Source organism: Xyrauchen texanus, chromosome 26 (genome assembly GCF_025860055.1).
Source record: "Xyrauchen texanus isolate HMW12.3.18 chromosome 26, RBS_HiC_50CHRs, whole genome shotgun sequence".
NCBI lineage: Eukaryota > Metazoa > Chordata > Actinopteri > Cypriniformes > Catostomidae > Xyrauchen > Xyrauchen texanus.
The window spans coordinates 35,361,880-35,385,603 of NC_068301.1; the positions used below are offsets into that span (position 1 = coordinate 35,361,880).

General features: G+C 37.0%; 2 protein-coding genes across 2 annotated transcripts; both read right to left on the reverse strand.

Annotated features, from left to right (window-relative positions):
* Positions 1–1,170: 1,170 nt before the first annotated feature.
* Positions 1,171–12,673, reverse strand: sh3bgrl3 (SH3 domain binding glutamate-rich protein like 3). Its single transcript, XM_052093016.1, has 3 exons — positions 12,546–12,673; positions 3,715–3,882; positions 1,171–3,188 (listed from the first exon to the last, which is right to left on the reverse strand). The coding sequence occupies exons 1-3, from the start codon at positions 12,588–12,590 to the stop codon at positions 3,123–3,125; spliced, it is 279 nt and encodes a 92-aa protein (XP_051948976.1). The 5' UTR covers positions 12,591–12,673; the 3' UTR covers positions 1,171–3,122.
* A 5,495-nt stretch (positions 12,674–18,168) lies between these two features.
* Positions 18,169–22,005, reverse strand: LOC127619962 (membrane progestin receptor alpha-B-like). Its single transcript, XM_052093005.1, has 2 exons — positions 21,901–22,005; positions 18,169–21,281 (listed from the first exon to the last, which is right to left on the reverse strand). Exon 2 carries the CDS (start codon positions 21,046–21,048, stop codon positions 19,966–19,968), a length of 1,083 nt encoding a protein of 360 aa, XP_051948965.1. The 5' UTR covers positions 21,049–21,281; positions 21,901–22,005; the 3' UTR covers positions 18,169–19,965.
* Between the last annotated feature and the right edge of the window lie 1,719 nt (positions 22,006–23,724).

Here is a 23,724-nt window from a genome sequence, read left to right on the forward strand (position 1 = left end):
TTCTAACATGGCGGCCCCCATGTGTGGACCCTCTCCATGTAGAATTAACAGCTTTAATAAGAAGATTACTGATATGACTGGAGTCTTCATTTTTATGTGAGTGCTCATGATTTCCTACATATATTGCAAAATTACAATTCATGTCTTTAGAAGTTATTTTTTTTTTTTTAATGAGGACAAAATTACCTTTAATTAGCATCATAGCCTAATTTTGATCTTGTAGAAAATTGCTTGTTTTTCTTATATGTGTCAAAATGAATAAATTAGAGCTGTCAGAATTAATAAACTTTCCTTAATCACGATTAACGCATTTACGTATAACAGCACTAACCAGCATAAACACTTGATAGAAGTGCGGAACCTTTGCAATGTGTCGATGTGTTCGCCCGGAGTCATTACACTGACGCACACACCACACAACTGCACTTCCCTGTCAGTGATAAAATGATGGAGAATGGACCTCTTAGCGTTATTTGATGTACAAATCAAGCCCAGTTGGAACTTGTGATAGAAATCAAGTATTTTTAGGCTATGTAAGGAGCAATTTTAATTACACATCAAGTCTTAACTATCACCAAAACGCAGAATGAGACGTTTTTGTCTGCAAGCGCTTTTCATGTGGAGTTCAAAGCATCGTTTGATGCTAGTGTTGACACTCTGAAGTGAAACATGAACACAGCTTCATGATTGCTGTAGGAAAGCAGATAGCCAGAGTCTACCAGCAGATTAACATTGTGGAGGGTGAGAGTTTAAGAGATTTAATGCCCATTACAATGAATATGCTACCTATGTGGGGATTAGTTCTTTCAATTAATCAAACTCCCATTAGACTTTGGGAAACATTTAATGTTACTTAAACTGGTGGTATTTTAGTGCATTGTCTTTATATTTTTGGAAGGTTTTGTTTGGAAAATTTTAATAAAGCATTATATTGTTACATATTTTGTTTTCTTCCCTAAAATGGAAATAAATCCATTTTGACAGGAAAAGTATTATATATATATATATATATATATATATATATATATATATATATATATATATATATATATATATATATATAGTGTCAAATTTCAGCATTTTCCAAATCTGCATTTAATCGTGATTTTAAAATAAATAAATGAATCGACGGACACCACTAGAATAAATGTAAACATTCTATAACAACAATATGCAAATTTATTGTGGGAGACATATTTTTCTTTTGTACTTTTATTGGACCCACACATCACAATTTCACAATCTTCTTGGAAGACAACAGCATTCATTTCCCTAATTATCATTCTTTTAATATGGCCAAAAAAGGGTGTTGGTCCAAAAGCAAAAGCAAAGCAGTACAGCATAAAGAGACCACAAGAAATCGTTACAAACAATAATGACAGAGGAAGATCACAATCATTTCATGAACCAGCTGTCGGTCCAACCCATTATAATGTTCACAGTAAAACTGTCACTTGAGACAGAAGATTTAAGACTAACTGGGAGCAGCAAACATTAGGGATGCCAGAAAAGTCAAAACGTGGGACCGTGACTCACAAGATTGTAAGACTGTGCCAACTATATAAATTAAGTACCATTATGACCAACATAATACGTCAGAGGATAAGCTGCTGAAAATATCAACGCTACAACCTCAAATGAACTTAACGTGTATTTGTGAATTATGCTACATGGAGTGATTTCGCTACTGTGAGATGATGAACATTGCAGTTGCAGCAGAATCAAAAGCTCAGGCAAAGTTGATCTGGTTGATTATGGAAACACCAACATTTAGTGCATTACCAGAATAACAGGAGATTAATTTCTGTGGTGTAACAGGAGTGGAGTATGTTACTCAAATATTCCTCCATATTCTGCTATTAAACTTATGGGTGATTCTCATGAAGTCTGGGTCATATTTCACCCCAATATCAAAAGAAGGAAATAAGACGTAATATTTAGCATGAGCTTTTTCGAAGTAGTACGATTTTTAGCATTTTCCCACAAAATATTTTCACCATAATGCAAGGTATGTTATTTAAATTATGTACTTCCTGCTGCATTTTTTGAACTGCCTTTCATTTATGCTGATATGTTGTTGTTCTTTTTAATAATGCTGCAATATTTTACAGCCGTAAATTAAAAATGTACTTTATTACAGTAATGAAACACCATTGAAATAAATGAAAATCACCAAAATGTTTAGTGGGAAATGTGCTGAATTGTTATGAAAACAATACACAAAAAAATCTTAATGGTTTTAAATTAGGATTCACTTTCTTTATGCAAAATATGGCCTTATGTTATGTTTTGATTTCAGGGTGATATGTGACCCGAGCACTACATTCAACCATCAAAAACACAGAATTTTAGATGCTGTAGACTTTCAAATAAGAATGTCTCTAACCGCATTTATTGGCACAGTTTAACGCAACGGAATGCTTTTCCATCCCTGAATTTGGGAATGTTAAGTGGAAACTCTCTAAATCAACATACCTGTGGCTTGAACACTCCTAAACGAAACTATACAATGCAGATATTAAATCCAATACAGCTGGTTCACATGTTGGAAATTAAAGGCCAATGTTTTTAGTACCAACATACAATAAATCTCAGCCCAAATTATTTCAGTACTAGATGGAATCATGGAAATAAAAAGGCTATTAGCATATCCATACATGTTGGCAAACTGATTCAATTTAAACTCTTTGGTCCTGGACACAAAATTATTCTTGTGATTCTTGAACTGTGGATTAGTTCAATCTGGAATAAACAAGGGTTGTGGCCCCAGATTTAGTTGACCTAATTACTAACCATCCAATCACTCTGATCCAAACAAGATTAAGACAAATTAGTGGCATTTATGTGTCAGAAGCGCAAGAACCAGAGAGGACACAAGATAAAAGAAAGCATGAGAGAAATAAAGCAAAAGCACAAAAGAAAATCTGATTGACCACGTATGAATGTGGGTGGTATAGAGTGAGTGTGTTCTTTTCTGTTGATTGTTTTTGGCATTTGGCATGGCGACATGGGAAGGCAGGCACTGCCAGCGGAGCAGAGACAGGTATGGGCCAGCCTCCCTTTGGGAATGTGGAAATGGACCGGTAAGGGAAGAGGTGGTTGGATGCTACCAGGTTTAGCTTTCAAGCAATCTTCAGAAACTGATCCACTGTGTCTGCCTCCACTGCCTCTGAAAACAAATCATAGTTCTGAAAGAAAGAGAAACAAACCCACAATCAGTATTAGTTCCAATAAGAATATCGATGCATCTAACAACAGAGCGCAACTGTCTGGTTTCGGAAGAAAAAATCCCAATCTTTTTTTTCCATAGACGAATACATTTTTAACAATATTTTATACACCATTAAAGATGGACCTGCCGTGAGCTGGTCCATGACATTAACCTGAATGTTCTGCTTCAACTACTACTACACTATGAAGATGTGCAAAATGATTGGCAGGCATATCAAAGTCTTCTGATTGGCTGATCAAATGTGTCCGCGTTTACTGTTTACATAGTCTAGTGCTGCCAGGTTGACAAGTGAGATATCTCAGAACACTTATTTCAGGGATATCTTTCAGGGAGTAGGAATGTTTTCGGCTAAACATTTCATAAATAATAACAGTTTTTAAACTGGTTTTGAAAAAACTGTACCGCTATCCATTGGCTGGTCAAACAGATAGTCCCACCCCAACACACTGGAACAACATGCACTGAAGAATCGTCTTTATTACCCCACAGTACTGATCTTCATTGAATATCTGAGGTGGGATTGCTGTGGGGTTGCCAGATTTACTCCTCATCTCATCCCGGACTTCCCCGCCCACCGAGATGTCAATCAACTCATACTTAATGGTCTTACTGTCCAGAATCCGCATCACCTCCGCCTGCTGAGACTTCACCTGAGAAACAAGTTATAAAGTCAAAGGTAAAGACTCCATCTAAATTAGTCTGGATAAATCTGTTTTTGTCCACACTGCCATTTTCAAAAGTTTTCCAAATGTTGACTGTCAACACCGAAACGTCTGAAAACACTTCAATACCCTTACTGCATATGAGGAAAAAAAAAGTAAGGACCGTGGCCCTGCCTCATTTCTATGTACAGTCTGAAATGCAATTGTCCTTGTGTTCTGCTGCCAGATAGCTATTCCAAGTTTTTCTCTGAAAGTGCCCTTGCAATAGTTTTGCATTCCATCGCAATAAAATTTACAATGGCTTTTCTATAGTAACCATATTTGAACCTTGATATTCATAGTAAATCTGTAGTAATATAAAAAAATTAAATAAAACTATGATGATAAAAACCATAATGTTTTGTTTAATATGGTTTAACAGTACAAATACCAAAAAATATAATAATAATTTTGCGGAAATCATTTGTTTATTGCAGTAACATGACTCTTGTAGACTAACCTGTTTTGTTTTTTGGTGGAAACCATGCTTTTATTAAAGTATACCGTATATTATCTTATTTTCATTGACTTTTTTCAGCATTTATACAGTTTATAACAGTTCAATTAATCCAGCATCACCTTTTTTTAATTGTACAAAAAGGAACAGGCTGAACCTTACCATGCTGATCCTTTTTACCTCCATAGTTTTATATTCTCTCTTTAAATATTTCCATTTACAGTCCTATTCACAACTCATAGAAAAAACTAAGGGCAAAATGGCTATACATTTATAAATGTAACTTAAAATAAATTATTTGAATCAAACGTAACAACATTTTGTGTTTGTTTTAACTGCTTAATTTCTACATGACACATATACATTTACACAAATATATGTCTTTAGTAAATGTAAATTTACATTTAAACATATATAATGTACATAATACATTGTTCCTATCAACCCATTCTTTCATGTTTAAACATTCTCTTAATTGTTTTACACAATTTTAATATGTGTATTTTTATTATTTTTTTATCTTAATTACCATTGTATTTGTAGTTAAACCCATAATAACCAAAAAAATATTAGAATTACCATAGTTTGAATTTTTCTGTATTATAATATTACTACAAATATCATATTAAAATATGGTTACTGTAGTAAAATCGTGGCAAATGTATTGCGAGGGAACGCTAAACTTACTGTGAGGGAGTGCTAAACTTACCGTGAGGGAGCGCTAAACTTACCGTGAGGGAGCGCTAAACTTACCGTGAGGGAACGCTAAAATTACTGCGAGGGAGCATTTATCTTTAACAATGCTATCAAAATGGATGGCAGGCACAACAACCCTGCTACAAAATGGCCTGCCATCTTGATCGTTTTGGGTTGAAGGCATCAATCTCCATTGTCCTTGTCCATACGACATCACAAAGACATTTTTTTTTATTTATCTACTAGTGGTAGCGTTTTTGAAAAACTCAGATTTAGCTGGACAAAAACACGTGGACAGAAGGCCAGAACATAGCTAAATGATTGCAGTTTCAAACAAAAATCTATTAGTGTGGACGTGCCCTCTGTCTTTTTCCTTGGCCATTGCTGCTTTTAAGCTAAAAAAAACAAAACAGCAGCAAAACCCAAACCAACCATCAAAGTTTTACAAAGCTCTCCACTGATCTGTAATACTTTTAATAGTGATTATTACAAAGGTTATGTGTGACTAAACATTTACTACTTCCGCAAAAGTCACATGATCATGAAAAAAACATTATGGGGAAGTTAATTTGCTTCAGTCATGTATGTACTGTACAGTTCAAACATAACACAGCCACTCCTTCTCATCTGGTCTTTTGAACCGTATCAAGTCAAATATTGCCTGAATGTGGCTCACTTTAAAAGGTGCACTTTAACATGAATAGCTAACCTAAAAAAATTTAAATTGTCATCATTTAGGGTTACTCACCCACATGTTGATTAGAACCCAACTGTTGTTTTATTCATAGACCACAAAGCAGAAATTTCAAAGAATCTTTAGGGTACTAAAAAGGAACCAATAATACGGCCCTAGTAGTTCAAATAACTTGTGCACTTTATTCCAAGTCTTCTGAAACCATATGATAGCTTTGTGTGAGAAACAAGACTTTTTGAAACCGAACATAGTTCACTGACACCAAACACTATTGGTCGGTGAATGTGTAGCAAGTTAACTCTATATGGACTACTTTTATGGTCATACTTTTTGTCCTTATTGGAGCTCCACAGAAAACAAACTGTCTGCATTTACAAAGAGTTGTGTAAAAATTTGGAATTTTGTGTTCCATCAGTAGTAGTATGTTTTATTTAATGCCATGTCAGCGATCAAAGCTATTTTCATGGCAAGAATTCAATTACAAAAAACAAATATCATATAAATACAATAAAAACAAAACAAATATAAATAGCTATACAATATTTTTTTTAAGATTAATATATGATAGGAAATCCAAAACCTTTTCAGGCACAATCTCATTAAATAAGTCCTTTAACGAGGTAACTTCATAAAAGAGCATTCTACTTGTGTTAAGACCAGGACAATCTAGTAAAATATGTTTGACAGATAAGGGAATATTACAAAACATACATAGGGTTGGGTCTTCACCTTTAAGCAAAAGGCATGGGTCAGATTTGCGTGACCTATACGACATCTGGTGTAGACCACTTGATCAAATCTTGTTTTAAAATTGATAAAAAGTCTGTTTGAAATTTCCGGATGAATTACATACAACTTGTTGTTCTTGCACATATTCCACTCTTCTTGCCACTTATTTAAAATATATCGGTTAATAATCGGTCTGATATCTGAGGGAGGGATTTGACATTCATTAACTTCCTGATTAAGAGCTTCCTTAGCAGCTGCATCAGCTTGTTCATTTCCTGAAAGGCCAACATGTCCTGGAACCCAGCAAAAAATAATGCTGAAGAACTGATTTAGTAGATTATCCACTGTGGTTAAGATGGAGTCCACTAAAGGATGGTCAATTTTGAAAGTGTCCATTGCTTGAAGGCAGGATTTAGAGTCAGTAAAAATTATAAAAAATTTTTGCAGAGAATTTTCAATGTGCTCCAAAGCTAAAAGTAAAGCACGTGCCTCAGCAGAGAAAATTGAGCACTGTTTTGGAATACGAATTCCATAGCGTTGATTTCCAGTCACCATTGCTGCCGTTACACTGTTTTTCATCTTCGAGCCATCTGTGAATATAGGTACATGGGAGGGGAATTGGTTTCTTATTTCCAAATATTGCTGTCTATATACATTTGGATGGGTCACCCCTTTCTTCTGATGAGTCAAGTCCAAATTGATATTAGGCTTCTTTAGTTTCCAGGGAGATATAGAATTGAATTGTATTTGGGTTAGAATGTTCAAATTTATATTCAAGTTCTCCAAATGAGGTTTAATACTGAATACCAAAGGATCTGATACTTTTAGGTTTGCTCTCATACAAAGGAGTAAATTGTGGGTTGAAGATTGAAGAATAAGCGGGGTTGGTTTTATTTGCCTTTATTTTGATAGCATATTGGAGTGAAAGCTTCAATCGTCTGTTTTGAAGTGAAGGTTCATTGGCTTCGATGTACAAGCTTTGCATCGGCGAAGTTCTAAATGCTACCAAGGCGAGTCATAAGCCCTGATGATGTACTGAGTCCAACATCCGCTTATATGATTCTCTGGCAGAGTCATAAATTATGCTTCCATAGTCCAGCCGGGAACGAATTAGTGTTCTATAGAGTCTCAAAAGAACCATGTAATCTGCTCCCCATTTTGTTTTTGCCAGTACTTTCATTATATTCATGGCTTTAAGACACCTGTTTTTAAGTGCTTTCAAATGAGGAATGAAAGTCATTTTGTTGTCAAGAAGGAGTCCTAAGAACTTAATTTCTTTAACAACATTAATCGGTTCTCTATTAATGAAGAGTTCAGGGTCAAGATGAAGGGATCGTTGGATACAGAAGTGGGTACAGACTGTTTTAGATTTAGAGAATTTGAATCTTTTTTCAACTGACCACTGATATATTTTGTGAATGCATAACTGCAGTTGTCTTTCAATTGTACTCATGTTCTTCCCTCTATAGCAGATGCAGAGATCGTCCACATATAAGCTGCAGAATATATTACATCCAATGATACTCTCAATGCTGTTTATTTTAATACTGAAGAGAGTGACAGAAAGAATGCTTCCCTGAGGAACTCCAATTTCTTGTTTGTGAATATCCGACAAGGTGTTTCCTACTTGGACTTTAAAATATCTGCTGGTCAAAAAATTGGAAATAAAGATGGGTAATCGTCCTCTAAAACCCATGTGGTAAAGATCTTTCAAAATCCCATATCTCCATGTTGTATCATATGCTTTTTCCAAGTCAAAAAAGACGGCAACAACATGTTCTTTTCTAATGAAACCATCTCTAATATAAGTTTCCAGTCGGATTAATTGATCCAAGGTGCACTTTCCACGTCTAAAGCCACATTGATAGTCACTTATTTGTTTCTTCGACTCCAGAGTCCAAACAAGCCGATTATTTACCATTCTCTCCATCGTTTTACAGAGGCAACTGGTAAGAGCGATTGGTCGGTAGTTATTTGGATCTGAATGGTCTTTTCCTGGTTTAGGTATAGGAATTACGGTTGCTTCTTTCCAGGAGGGTGGTATTTGTCCAGAAGACCAGACAGAGTTAAAATTATCTAAAAGAAGAGATAATATGCTTTGGGGTAAGTGCTTTAAGAATTGATAATGAATTTGGTCTGGCCCTACAGCAGTGTCATGGGAACATTTTAAAGAGTGTATTAATTCATCCATCTTGAAAGGTTGATTATATACTTCTTCGTTATCAGAACAGAAGTTCAATTTTTCCCTTTCCTGCTGTATTCGAATTAACTGGAACTCAGGGAGGCAGTTTTCTATTGACGAATTCTTTTCAAAAGATTCTGCTAATGTGTTTGCTATATCCATTTCCTTTGTCTGGAGAATATCTAGTTTTTTAATATGTTGGATATTAAATCCATTTCCAATGTTCTTCATTTTGCGAATCATGTTCCAGATCCTCTTCATGGGAGTATAGCATGTTAAACTTGATACAAATTGTCTCCAGCTTTGCTTTTTTGCTTCATTTATAATTCTGCGAGCTTGAGCTCTACAAATTTTAAAAGATATAAAATTAGCCGTTGGAGGCTGTTTATTAAAAAGTCTTTCCGCCTTTTCCGTGCCCCGATAGCTTTTTACACTGCTTCGTTAAACCAGGGGTTAGCTTTACAGTCGCGATTTAGAGGATGTCTTAGGAATTGTTTCATTTGCAATATCAATTAACTGTTCAGTAAAAATTTCTATAGAGTTCTGATTGTCTTGAGTTGCTGAAATAAATTTTTCATAACACATAATTTCGAAAGAAGGCCAATTTGCTTTTTTAAGTTGAGGGAATGAGGTAATAAGTGGAAAGTGGTCACTCCCACATAAATCGTCCCAGACCCGCCATGTACAATCTAAAAAGATTTCAGCACTGCATATAGTCAAATAAATTGCAGAATATGTGCCATGACCTGGATGAAGGTAGGTTTTGGTTCCATCATTTAGGAAACACAAGTCATTTTTATGTATAAAATCCTCCATTCTCTTTCCTTTAGCATCACATCGATCTTCTCCCCATAAAGGATTATGGCTATTAAAATCACCCATAAGTATAAATGGAGTCGGCAATTGTGCTACTGAGTTTGTCCAATTCTTTCAGTGTAATAACTTCGCTGGGAGGTATGTAGATAGAGCATAATGTAATGACTCTATGAAAGGTGATACGTACTGCTACTGCCTGTATTTGGGTATCCAGTACAATGTGACTGTGAATAATATCCTTTTTAACCAAGACAGCTGATCCACCAGAAGGTCTTTGTGCATTTGGTCCATAGACATTAAACAGTCTAAAATTTTTAACAGTCAGGGGATCATTTGGAGATAAGTGAGTCTCTTGAATACAATAGGCAAGGGGCTCAAAACAGAAGTTAAGCGTTGCAGCTCTGCAAAATTAGCTTTTAGACCCCGACAATTCCACTGGATTAAAAGATTACTCATCTTCAAGTGGGAAGGATAGGTACAAATCCTTTATTCTTACACTTAGGGGAAAGACTACGACTTCGACTAGTCGTAGGTTCTGACATTTCGACATCTTTTGGGTTGTCATGTTTTGAAGTTCTGTTTTTATCTTGGTTTGGTAGTCGAGTTAATGTATTTTGAGGTTTCCTTTTCTCTCTGGGTTCTCTTTGTTCCAACTGGGTATCTTGAGTCGGGTTGGTTTGGATACATACGTTCTTGCTTTTTTGTGAAGATGAATTCTTAATATTACTAATAACTTGAGGTTTGTCTGTAGAAATCCAAGTCAGTTCCGTCTGAGTACTAATTTCTCGAATATTTGGTTTGACCACAGCAGAGTAGGATCTATTCAGCGTGAAGGCAGGGAGACCTTCAACAAGTTTTCGGGCTTCTCACCTTCTTTGTGTGTTTAATTTTTTGTATTTCCTTCTCTTTAATCCAAGCAGGGCATTTCTTTGATGAGGCTGCATGGTCACCAAGACAGTTTTTACATTTAGCAGAATTAGTACAGTTTGTTTCATGGTCATCCTTACCACAATTGTGGCAAACAGCCTTATTTTTGCATCCAGCAGAACCATGACCAAATTTCTGACATTTAAAACATCTCAACGGGTTTGGTATGTAGATATCTACAGTGACACTTAGGTATCCTATTTGAATTCTCTCTGGCGGGAGAGGTCTGTTAAAGGTCAGAATGTATGTTCCTGTTGGAATTACTTGTCCATCTTTTTTGATACTTATTCTTTTGACATCAATCACACCTAGATGATTCAGTTCTGAGGTTATGTCAGCTTCATCCATGTCTTGCGGATCACTCCTTTGCTGTTATTCTGAGAAGGGTGACAGAATGCTCTCATAGTGACTCCGGACAGATTTGTTGCTCATAATAAGTTCTCGGAGTTTGCTTTCCGAGCGCACTCCACCAAAATTTGTCCCGATCGCAGCTTTTTAATATCCTTGACTGTTCCTGCTATTCCTGTGATTCCTTTCTGAATAGCAAAAGGAGACAGTTTAGTGAGAGGGCTGTCAATTGATAGAGACTCAAGTAAAATAAATCTTTGCCAATTTCCTTCTTTTGAAGAAAAAATGTTAGTGGTTAGTTTGACTTCCAAGTCTTGATCCAGTATCCATTTTTTGGAGTTTTGTTTATTTGCCATGTTTAGAAAGAACAGATTCATCATCTCTGCTCCTCACCCACCTCGGAGTCCTACAAGCGGATGTAAAGTGCCGTGGGATCCCACCGGATGTACACCAAGGATACAGATATGATATACTTGAGCATATAAATACAAGATTTATACTACTCAATTGACCCTACGCCAGTGCCTTCTGGAAGAGGTGAAAACTAAATAGTTGGTTGTAATTCTGAACCAAGTCCAGGGCAAATCCTGACAAGCCGATTGATTGGAATGGGCCATTCCAACCCCTCGTCTGAATGAAGTAGGAGCCAAAGTGATGTGTTGGATATATGGCGGCCGCAGCAGGCCACAATCCTCAAGCACCAGGATCTCTTCCTCCACTGACACGAGTCGCAACTCAAGGCGTACAAGTTGCCCCATTTGTCGCCTCTTACGATCAGCAAGGGGGTGCTAGGAACCTATTCTACCCCGGGTCCCCACAGGGATGTGTTCCATCAAATAACAGCACACAGGAGTAAATAATGACAGAATTTTCATTTTTGTGTTAACTATTCCTTTAGAAGCCAGTTGTCTCAGTATAAGATGCAGAGTTGATGATTAAGAATGAAACACTATCTGACAAGGTTGTCTTCAGGAAGTTGGGAGCCATATCTGCAGAAACCATGCCTAATGTCAGCAGATAAACATTACCTCTACATTAAAATAACAATAAAAGCTTAAGGAAATCAAAGACTCATAAATTAAACATGTTTCCAACAACCCATTCAATATCTGCAATATGTCATTCAGCATTTAAAACTGGCAGTCATTGCATGCCTTGCTTGTAGGCCCAGGACTAAAGAAATACTGACACTAAAACGCATTATCTGTATTCTTAACTGATGTTGACACAGTGCACACAGACTCCGAATGGCAATACAACTGTAGTGTATCCTTCAAGTGGACATTGTTTGCCAATCTCATTCGCTATCATGACGTGTACGTGGTTTAGTGGTGGCTGTTTTTATTCGCGCGCCAGATCTAATGAGCGCTCGTGCCAAAACAAACCGTTCATAAAGGTCGGTCTTTCAAGCACCATTAGGAAATGAGAGCGTTATTGCATTCATCTGAAGAGGAATGAAGCGAGATGCCAGAGACAGACAATATTACTTCCGCTCTCAGTGCATTGCGAGTTTCCTCATCACTTTAAACATCGACACAAATAAACAATGTATTTGCATTTTGCAATCAATTACTACACTTTGCATGTCTTAATAATGCATTTATGAGGGTTATAATTCCGCGGAAGCGTTTAAATCAGTCTAGATGTGATGTTAACAGCAGTTGGGTGTGTCTTGAGCCTAATGCTTCATTTCACAAGTATTTTGTTTATTCAACATACAATGCATTAAAATGTTAGTCGCCCAGCTCACTGGTTTTTCTTACCTCTCTTGATGCGGTGACGGTGGTGTAATACAGTTTGATGCCCATAGTGTTGTCTAATGTCTTTGTATGTGTCCGGAGGCGATCAGTTGGCTGTTCTCTCGTGCAGATCTCTGTTCTGCTACAGTGAATCCGCAATTCACTCATTTAAAGAGACAGCGCCTTATTTTACATAAAGAACTGCTATACTGATGCTCGTTTCAAAGGTGTTAAATGCACAACACAGCATATACCATTATTTATGTTTTATTGCGAGAAATGAATATAAAAATGACAAAATATAAGAACAAAGAAAATGTATTTGGGCCAGTAATAATAATAAAAAAAAGAGAAAATCCATTGAAAGTACTAATATTTGTATTCGTTTTAGTTTAACATGTTTTTGTGAAACCTTTCTACCATTTTTAATAAACATTTTATTTTATGATTGTAACAAGTCATAATCATCAAGTAAAAAAAAGAAATGTTTCCTTACATGTAAAATAGGCTACATTGTGAGTGAACACATCTTAACATCTTAAATAATTATTTTCAAAAAAGTTGTAAATGAATACATTAATGTTTCCTTGGACTTAAAGGGATTGCTCACCCCAAAATGAAAATCCTCTCATCATTTACTCAACTTCATGCCATCTAAGATATATATAACTTTCTTTCTTCTGCTGAATACAAAGATTTTTAGAAGAATAGTTCAGCTCTGTAGGTCAGTACAATGCAAGTGAATGGGTGCCAACATCTTGATGCTTCAAAAAGCACATACAGGCAGCATAAATTAACCCATTAGACTCCAGTGGTTTAAACCACGTCTTCTGAAGTGATATGATAGGTGTGGTAGAGAAACAGATACATTTTTAAGTCCAATATTAGTCAAATATCACCATTCACTTTCATTGCATCTTTTGTTACATTTCAATTAAAGTGAATGAGAGTGCCTAACATCTCCTTTTGTGTTCCAACGAACAAAATAAGTCTGGTTAATAAGGTTTGGAATGAGGGTGAGGAGGCCTAGATGATGACAGAATTTTCCTTTTAGTATAAACGATCCCTTACTACACCAACATTTCCATGACATAAAATGGTAAAGTTAAGACGATGACACCGTTTTTCCCTTTCTTGTTTTGTAAAATGTATTGAACAATAAGGAGAAACTCAAACCAAAATCCTGACTGAGCATATGAATATTTACATTTGAATATTATTTTTATTATAACTTTTATTTTTGGAGACTTAGTAAATAATCTGTAAAATAATGTTTTATATTTCCCTCAACATTTAATGGCAGAGTGAGTTAATACTGAGACCTGAGTTCACAAAGAGCACTATTTAACTTAGTCTTTAGTTGATACTACACAGTAAATCCCACTGAGATTCAGTCTCAGATTAGATTGTGTTTCAGGTGTTGTTGAGCTGCTGGTGTTCCCTTACTTCTAAACTACAACATTTAACATTCAATTGACAAGGAAAATAAGTGAACAGACAATTCATTTAACATCCTGTTTAGTAAAAATCCATGCAAAACATCTGAGTCTTTTAAGTGTAATTTTGAATTGTGGTGTGAACCAGTTATGCCATTTATTATAGGTTTGTAAAGGAGTATAAGGGAAATGAGGAGGCGAGAACCGGCTTGACAATATAAATAATAGTTTAATGAAAAACTCAAACAAAAAGACACAAACACACATGACGGACAGCTGCCCGGAAACAATCTCTCTCTCTCGCGCGCGCGCGCGCACGCACCACTGTCTGCAGTCGGTCTTTATCCCTCTCAGAGGCTTAATTAGCCTGATAAGGGACCGGGCGACCCGGCCCGCTCTCCAACCTGTCACAAGGTTTTTAATAATTGTGTTTAAAAAAATGTGTTTTATGTGTATGTCATGCTTTCATGAAATTCCTCAGTGGTGTGACACCTCATGACACTAAAGACAAAGAGTGAGTATAAGATTAAAAAAAAACAACGTTTTAAAACAAAAGTAATTTTCTTTTTTCAAATAAATGTATCTTTTATCTCATTTAGTAGGTTAAAACACTAAATAATTACTGTTTGTATCATGAAAGATAAATTAATACAGCAGTTATTTAAAAATGTAAAGTTAAAAAATTTCGATGGTAATACCACCACAATTGTATAATGAGCCAATTATAAAAGGTGACATTCATTCACATAAGCTTTATCAATGTTTTGTCAGTGAAGAAGTCGGTGCAATCCAAGCACTCCTCTGCACTGTCAACGGTGTGTTTCCTGTTAAACCTGCCACGTGGGATGTTCACATTTTATTAAATATGCCTTTTTTCCCCAAACATAATTACAACACTTCACATTTGTGTATTACAAAATTGTCAGTTATATGATCTTGCCATAAGCCCTGACATAATAAAACATTTCTTATTTGCATAGGCTGAACCTTCCAAACACAACACAAGAGGGCAGTTCAGCATCACTTTGAGTTTAATCAAACCACAGGACCATCTAAAAACAAGTCAGTGTTTCTTTAATAGAAGAATGTATTAGTCAGTCAGTTCCCAAAACACAGTTTGGCACAACAAACAGGTTGTGAAGATATCACTTACATAATCTGTATAGAAATGTGTGTAGGCTGGTTCGGAATACCATACTACATATTCATACTATTTCTACAATATGTACTGTGCACAGTATGCACATTTTCCTGAATGGCCTACATTTGCCAAAATGTGCTATTAATTTGCATTATGTGCCTGTAATTCAATCGACTTGACCTTTTGTGATGAATGATGGAAGTAAAATCAGCATTATTATTTCACTAAACTCTCATGACTGTTTCTTTACACAAAACTTGATTTAAAATGCAAAATTACATTTTTATTTGCAAGATGGTTCCCAGATGCCACTTCCTGAACTAACTAACTGAAATCTTGTGGTATGTTTATTGTTGCACAATGCAAACTCTTGAGCATTTTTGGGCTGCCGCCAGCAATTTTTCACACTCAAATTTAAAAGCTCACCATTCACACATACTGTGGACTAATTGCAAAAAAATTAGTCTTATTTTTCAGAAAAAAAAAATCTAATAAAAAAAGACTATTCATTAATAATATTGCATGTGTTTATAATCCTTTGATTAACAGAAAGTTTTTTCAAAAAATAAAATAAAATTCTTAAATTTGTAAACATGTAATTCTGGTTCTGTACACTCTATCTCACTTTGAAATGTTTCATTTTATTCCAATGGGTGGCAGAAAGAACTAGAAATGTTTTTTCTCTATCACATTCCATGACAATATACATATCTGAAATGTAGGTGGCGCTCTAACATATTTTTTGCCCTCACAGATGTGCTCGTCCATAGACATTCAGTCTAATTTTCAGTTCAAGCACCACCCTCACTGTTTCATTGAATATCTCGGCCTCTGAGTGGACTAGAAGCTGAGATGATATTGTGATGAGGTGATGATATATAACTGTTACGAGGAGGAGGGCGTTGCCGGGCCATGATGGTGCCCATCCTGAACCCATTACATTGGTGCCGAAACCCGGTAAGGAGGAGGGATGCGCTGATATGGAATCCTCACTTGCTGCCGTCAGCCCGGGAAGGAGTGGCTGTCGTCCGCCAGAGGGCGGAGGAGTGGCTGAGGACCAGGCGACAGCATTTACTGCGAAAATGCAAACTCTGGTCTGTCTGGGTCCACAAAACCATTCAATCTCAGAGTCAGCATCATGAGTATCACCGGCTGGTGCAGGAGCTGCAGCTGGATGAAGTCCGGTTCCAGCAGTACTTCAGGCTTGACAGGACCCAGTTTGATGAGCTGCTGCAGAGGGTGGGTCCTCTGATCTTTCCATTACTGCAGGAGCTGAGAGAGAGAGAGAAGGATCACGTGAGCTCTACCGTCTTCTCTCGTATTGGCTGTCGCTTCCGTAACTCGCTCTTCATTTGAATGAAGTTAAACTTGTCTCAACTTTGTCTTGTCGCTGGACACGCCCACATCTGGTCGCTAACGGTCGCGACAGCTCGTGTCGCCAGCTCTCATTGAAAATGAATGGGATGGTGTCGCTATCTCGCGTGATGTCGCTGGCAGTGTGAACGCAGCTTAAGGGTACTTCCACGTTTTAAATGCAAAAATGTTTATTGTAAAATTGTATAGCACATCTCTTTGGAATCCATAAAATTTAAGGGGTTAATTTTTCACATATTTAAATATATATATATATATATACTCACCTAAAGTATTATTAGGAACACCATACTAATACTGTGTTTGACCCCCTTTCGCCTTCAGAACTGCCTTAATTCTACGTGGCATTGATTCAAGAAGGTGCTGAAAGCATTCTTTAGAAATGTTGGCCCATATTGATAGGATAGCATCTTGCAGTTGATGGAGATTTGTGGGATGCACATCCAGGGCATGAAGCTCCCGTTCCACCACATCCCAAAGATGCTCTATTGGGTTGAGATCTGGTGACTGTGGGGGCCATTTTTGTACAGAGAACACATTGTCATGTTCAAGAAACCAATTTGAAATGATTCAAGCTTTGTGACATGGTGCATTATCCTGCTGGAAGTAGCCATCAGAGGATGGGTACATGGTGGCCATAAAGGGATGGACATGGTCAGAAACAATGCTCAGGTAGGCCGTGGCATTTAAACGATGCCCAATTGGCACTAAGGGGCCTAAAGTGTGCCAAGAAAACATCCCCCACACCATTACACCACCACCACCAGCCTGCACAGTGGTAACAAGGCATGATGGATCCATGTTCTCATTCTGTTTACGCCAAATTCTGACTCTACCATCTGAATGTCTCAACAGAAATCGAGACTCATCAAACCAGGCAACATTTTTCCAGTCTTCAACTGTCCAATTTTGGTGAGCTCTTGCAAATTGTAGCCTCTTTTTCCTATTTGTAGTGGAGATGAGTGGTACCCGGTGGGGTCTTCTGCTGTTGTAGCCCATCCGCCTCAAGGTTGTGCGTGTTGTGGCTTCACAAATGCTTTGCTGCATACCTCGGTTGTAACGAGTGATTATTTCAGGCAAAGTTGCTCTTCTATCAGCTTGAATCAGTCGGCCCATTCTCCTCTGACCTCTAGCATCAACAAGGCATTTTCACCCACAGGACTGCCGCATACTGGATGTTTTTCCCTTTTCACACCATTCTTTGTAAACCCTAGAAATGGTTGTGCGTGAAAATCCCAGTAACTGAGCAGATTGTGAAATACTCAGACCGCCCGCCTGGCACCAACAACCATGCCACGCTCAAAATTGCTTAAATCACCTTTCTTTCCCATTCTGACATTCAGTTTGGAGTTCAGGAGATTGTCTTGACCAGGACCACACCGCCTAAATGCATTGAAGCAACTGCCATGTGATTGGTTGATTAGATAACTGCATTAATGAGAAATTGAACAGGTGTTCCTAATAATCCTTTAGGTGAGTGTATATATATACATACAGTATAAACTGTACTGTATTCAGAAAGTAGTATGCTAATATTCCTTACAAACATACCTATCTCTTTCTTGACTCATTATTTCATCCGACTGCCAAGAGTTAAGAGATATTTACGTAAAATTTAATTAAACATGCAAAACAACCATATCACAGGTGCAAAATTATGTCTTGCCTAGATCACAAGATATCCAATCAGTGCTTTTAATATCCTTTTTAATTGGCATACATAGTACTTGAATAAAATACAGTGCAATAAAATCAAAGACCAGCAAGTACAGTGAAAATCAGACTATGGCTAATAAATGCAAACTACCAATAAAGCTCAATAAGTGCAAATGTTTGTTATCCTCTAAAAAATATGTGCAGTTAAAAAGTCATTTATGCTGCTTTCATTCTAAAGTAAACTATTCCAAAAGCACAACAGGGGGTGTTCTTGCATTAGTACCTTTTGAGTACGCAGTATAAGAAATACAGAATAGTCTAAATTGTGATAAGACTTCTAAAATTTCAGCAAGTACAACAGGAGTTCCCCAACACTGCTTGCTGACAGAAATACAGTATCTCACTTTTTAAATACCAGAGTCTTATTCACAAAAGTACTGAATACATTTGAAAAATAAGATCACGATTATCAACATTAATTACCTGTTTATACTGGCTTATTGTTAAATGTTAAGTATTTAATGATAATGACATAAAGTGATACATTCAATAGATCCCAGATTAATGTCCTATTCTGATTTGTCCATGGACAAGTACATAAGGTTTTATTTGAGCCATAAAAATGACATTTTCAATATAAAGTACTGTACTAATTTTGTATGCTGGCTTCATAAGGTCAACTTTCTGGCTGGTGTGTGATAAATACTAGACTCTCAGAAAGGCACTTAATAAATTCATGAATACATTCAAGAGTACTATCACAATAAGTTTAAGCACTGAGAATTTTCACATATTTAAATATGTGTGGCTTGGCCCATTGTTAAAAGATAAGTTCTTAAAGGGATAGTTCACCCAAAAATGAAAATGCTGTCATTATTTTTCTCATTCTCACATCGTTCCAAAAGCATATGACTGTTTTTCTTCCCTGCAAAATGATTTTACTTTCTTCTAAACACAAAGGGAAATGTATAGCAGAATGAAACACACTAACAGACACTTCATTGTGTGGTAACTATTGCCTTCCATGAAAAAATAGTTTGGAACGACATGATCAAAAGTAAATGATGACAAAATGTTAATTTTAGGGTGAATTTACCATTTAACACTAAAAGGAATAGTTCCCCAAAAACTATTTGAGAGTTGCATTGGAAAGTGTGAACTGTTGCTTCAAGCATCTGTCAAAATATTCCTGGGTGTTTCTTCAACTTTAGGCACATTCCTTTGGATTTCTAGAAAGTAAAGTCTCATTGAAAAAATTTTCTACATTCAAATTTCTTTTTTTGGTAGATGATATTTGCACAAAATGATTGTAATTATTTTCACATGTCTCATATTTCACATCAAACACGGCCTTGCTGACACTGATTAAGCTGACAACATGTGGTCATGTAAATACCATAAACGGCTTTCCTTTATTGCTGTAAATTCATAAATGACATTAGAATAAACCGATAGACAGGCAGATTATTGTCTATTACACCGATTCTGCGTTGCATGTAAACACCTTTACTGGCGTTCTTACCAGTTGATCCAATGTGCGCACATGTTGTGCACATGCCTCTTCGCAGTTTGTCTGAGTAATCAGCGTATTGCTGTTCTTGTAAATGGGATCATTGAAAGTCTGAGTCAAGGCTAAAACAGTCAAAACTATAGGCCTACATAAAAGGCATTTGAAAAGTACCAAAATAAATGTTGAAGAAATAGTAAAAAGTTTCTAATTCAGTTTTAATGAGACCTTACAATATAACTAAAAGAAAAAAATTTAATCTGTTTGTTTTAATAAAAATTAACCCCTAGGACATGAAATTGCCAAGTTGAAGAAACATCCTCCTACTTTTTACTTAATTTTTTCCCGGCAGCCGAGCAATCTTTTTACTTTCCCAAGCATATATAAGGCTATTAGAGCACATGTGACCACTGTTACAATATACAGAACAACAAAGAACAATGCCTCGCCACCAGAATGGAGTAGAACGTAGAGGTGGCGTCGGTTCAGGTAGTCTAAAGTTGAAGCATGGATCTGGCACAGTGTACACAAAACCAGCAGCACGTGGAATAATTGATGACCCTGACCCAGGAAGTCACAGTGACCGGGCAACCAGCGTTCTGGAAAAGGCTGGGTGAAGAAAAACACACTGGAAAGAAAGAACGCCACCTGGCCAAAGTGAAAGGTCAGTGCAGGAATGTCTCTGGAATCGCCCTTCGCCCAAGATAGAAACCAGAGGCCCAAACGATGAAACACAGGGCTTGTGTCCCAACCATAAGCTAGAGCTGAAGGCAAAACTTGACCTACTTTACGAACCCAAGGAGGTAGACTGTAATTCCGATACTTCCCATAACAGCAGCCGAAGCAGGAAAGGCAACATAGCAGACCAGCAATAGGCATGAAAAAGCCCCGGACACATGCATGCCAGCTTTCTTCAATGGCATAGTAGTAGTGTGCCACTGCACTCCCATACTGATACATCGCCACACCTACATAATCCAGGTAGAAGAAGGAATAATGGCAGAGCTCAGATTTTGCCGCCAACAAATGGGCCATGGCACTGAAGGTCAAGTAGCCTGTTGATGACAAGAGAAGAATGAGTAGAGCCCAGGAATGAGGGTCATTGATGAAATCTACAGTCTCATTAAGTTGGGCTGTCATTATGAGCATCACTAACGCCCCGACAAGGTGCGTCCAAACATTTATGGTCTCGTTGTGGCGGCGTAAGAGAGACAGGAAGTAGTAGCGCCAGTTCTGGTGGAGTGGCCGATAGCCAGAGTGGATGTATCGCTCACGGAAAAAACAGGGCACCTCAGTGTCACGCAGGGTGCCAGGCATTGAAGGCAAAGTGTCGGTGAGCATTTGGGGAACTCGCCTCACCTGCTGCAGGTTAAAGAAGAGTCGGCCGATCTTCTCCATAACAATTGTTGCCATGGTGATATCTGGAGCACCGTCTAAGCACTTAACTGGAGCACTTCAATCGAATTAGCGGGAAATAAGACAGAGCCAGACAGTTTAACACTTATAAAAGGCATCTAATGAAACATCTTGTACATGTTTTCCTGACTTCTCTCTGCCTCTCTGGAATATACAGTATATCCTAAAGAAGTGACAGCTACAGGTATTCCAGGTCAGAACTGAAGACACACTGATGTATCCAGGGAATTCTACAGAGAAAAACACATGAAATATATATTAATTATATTATTATTTTTGATAATTAATATATAAAATGTGTGCTAAAACTAAAATTAGGGTTTTCAAATTGGTAGCACACCGGTCAACTGTAAAAGAAAACCGGTCACATACTGTACTGTACTTGGAACATGTCAAAATTTAGATGAGGAAATAATCTCTGAAAGAAGAACACTTGACACAGGACTGTTTTCTTCATTTCCTTGACCATTTCAATTTCCAATAGTTGCAACAGGTGGTCAACAAAAATAGTCACTGAATAATAGTATCTCTACACAATATAGACAAACATATTACATTTCTGCTTAAAAGCATGATATGTTCTGAAAAACAGAATGACGACACCAAAATGAAAGATTCCGGCAGTTTATTCATGCATGAATAAGACGTCGAACAATTACTTTCACAATCGTGCAAAATCGTCCCTTGTTGTGTTCTAAATGATATCATGAAGCTAAAGTCACACAGTTCGGTAAATGCGGGATTATAATCATTCATAACTGTGCGAATAATTACACATCGAGACTAGTACCTTATAACACTTTATGACAAAAGCCACATAAAGCAGTATAAAGAGGCGAGGCCCGTTACCTCTTTTATTGTCTTCTGCAAATCTGGCACTGCAAATATCCGAATGGATATCGGCTAAATATGCAAAGAGACTGGGAAATGTCTTCTTCCTCCTATGAGTTTCTCGATTGAGTCATGTCTGTTCGGTCACGCCTTTTGGGTCGGCTTCATTGCGCGCCAACGGCTCGAGATGCTTTGGTAATCAAAGCTGATACGTTTGTTTCGACCATACATTTATATACAACATTTTAATTTACATAGGATGTATAAAGTATAAAGTGCGTTTTTGTACGCTGCCTGCTACATAAATATGTTTTGTTTTGATGTCATACTTTTTTATCTACCTATTTATTTTTATTGAAATGTACATATCTGAGAGCTTACCCTGATAGCACACCCACCTCACCCAGCTGTCTGTTTAATGTGTGTGTGTATACATTTGGAAGACTTAGTTTTCACCCAAAAATGAACATTCTCTCATCATTTTACTCACCCTCATGCCATCCCAGATGTGTTAGACTTTCTTTCTTCTGCTGAACACAAACGAAGGTTTTTAGAAGAATATCTCAGCTCTGTTGGTCCACATCAGGGTTGCCAACCGTCCCGTAAAATATGGATCGTCCGGTATATAAAATGATGCGGGACACAATTGTGTTTAAGCAGGTCAGATGACGTCACGGATAAATCGTTCCAATTTAACATTGATAGAAGTTGCAAAAATTTGCCTATAGTGGGTAAGGGTCCATCTGAAAAGTCCAAACATTGTGCTAAAACGTGCTACTGTGGAGGGTGTGGTAAGGGACCATCTGAAAAGTCCACAAATGGTGGTAAAACTATGGAGTTTTTCAATGCAAATATAAAGCAATACCTCACTACTGTGATGCTATGCACTTTATTTGACAAAAATAACCAAAATGGGCCAAGCTTCGAAGAGGCTGTAGCCCCTACAGCATCTTTTAGTTTTCTGTATTATTATTATTATTCTGGCTGGGAGTCTATGGTAGCCCATAGAACCATACGTTGATAAATGATGAAATCTGGCTCACTGATAGGGATGGTCATAGCCCCCTTACCAAATGTGTGGTCTCTAGGAAAAAAATTATAGTGGCACCACCATGTCAAGAATTCACTTTTCTTTTTGGTATATCTTTTGAACGGTTGTCCTAGAGACATAATTATTTTTGTCTGATTACTCTTCTGATGATTCCAATGGACCCCGTACATTAAAACCCTGCCCATTACAGTAGCCGCCATCTTGGATTATGATGTTTACAGTTTAAACCTTTCACATCCTTTAAATTTGGTCAGATTTTCCCAAACAATGGCTCAAAATCTCTAGACTGAGTCGCACAGATATGACTTCACTTCATTTTGATTTTTGCAATTGTTGAAAAGTTACAGCATTGTGAATTTAACAAGGTCATTTTGAAATAGGATTTAAGGCTAAATCTCAGCAACACTTTGTTCTATCGAAACAAAACTTGGTATGCTTCATCAGGACCATGAGCTGAGGTCCATGCATAGTTTGGAGAAAGCACCACCTATGTGTCAAGAAATGTGAACCAAAATGTGGTTTTGCCTATAAGATTTCAATTTCCAAGTTTTATTGTCATTCCAGCCAATTTACAAGTATACAGTTAAACAAAATAGCTATTTACCAGGTCTGCAGTGCACAATTACAGACAAAACAAGGCACACTTCACAAACATAATAAACAATAAACAAGAGCTTAAACACTATGAGCAATATAAATCTATAAGTTCATATGTACATATACACACAGCTCTGGAAAAAAGTTGGTGTCTCTGGATTCTTTGGGTCATGAGGATTTCAATGATATCAATT

Coding starts and splice junctions, on each gene's coding strand:
- LOC127619962 (XM_052093005.1), bottom strand. CDS start 21,048: ATGGCAACAATTGTTATGGAGAAGATCGGCCGACTCTTCTTTAACCTG.
- sh3bgrl3 (XM_052093016.1), bottom strand. CDS start 12,590: ATGGGCATCAAACTGTATTACACCACCGTCACCGCATCAAGAGAG. Junction 3,883..12,545: donor CCGTCACCGCATCAAGAGAG/GTAAGAAAAACC, acceptor CTTGTTTCTCAG/GTGAAGTCTCAGCAGGCGGA. Junction 3,189..3,714: donor ATGAAGATCAGTACTGTGGG/GTAATAAAGACG, acceptor TCTTTCTTTCAG/AACTATGATTTGTTTTCAGA.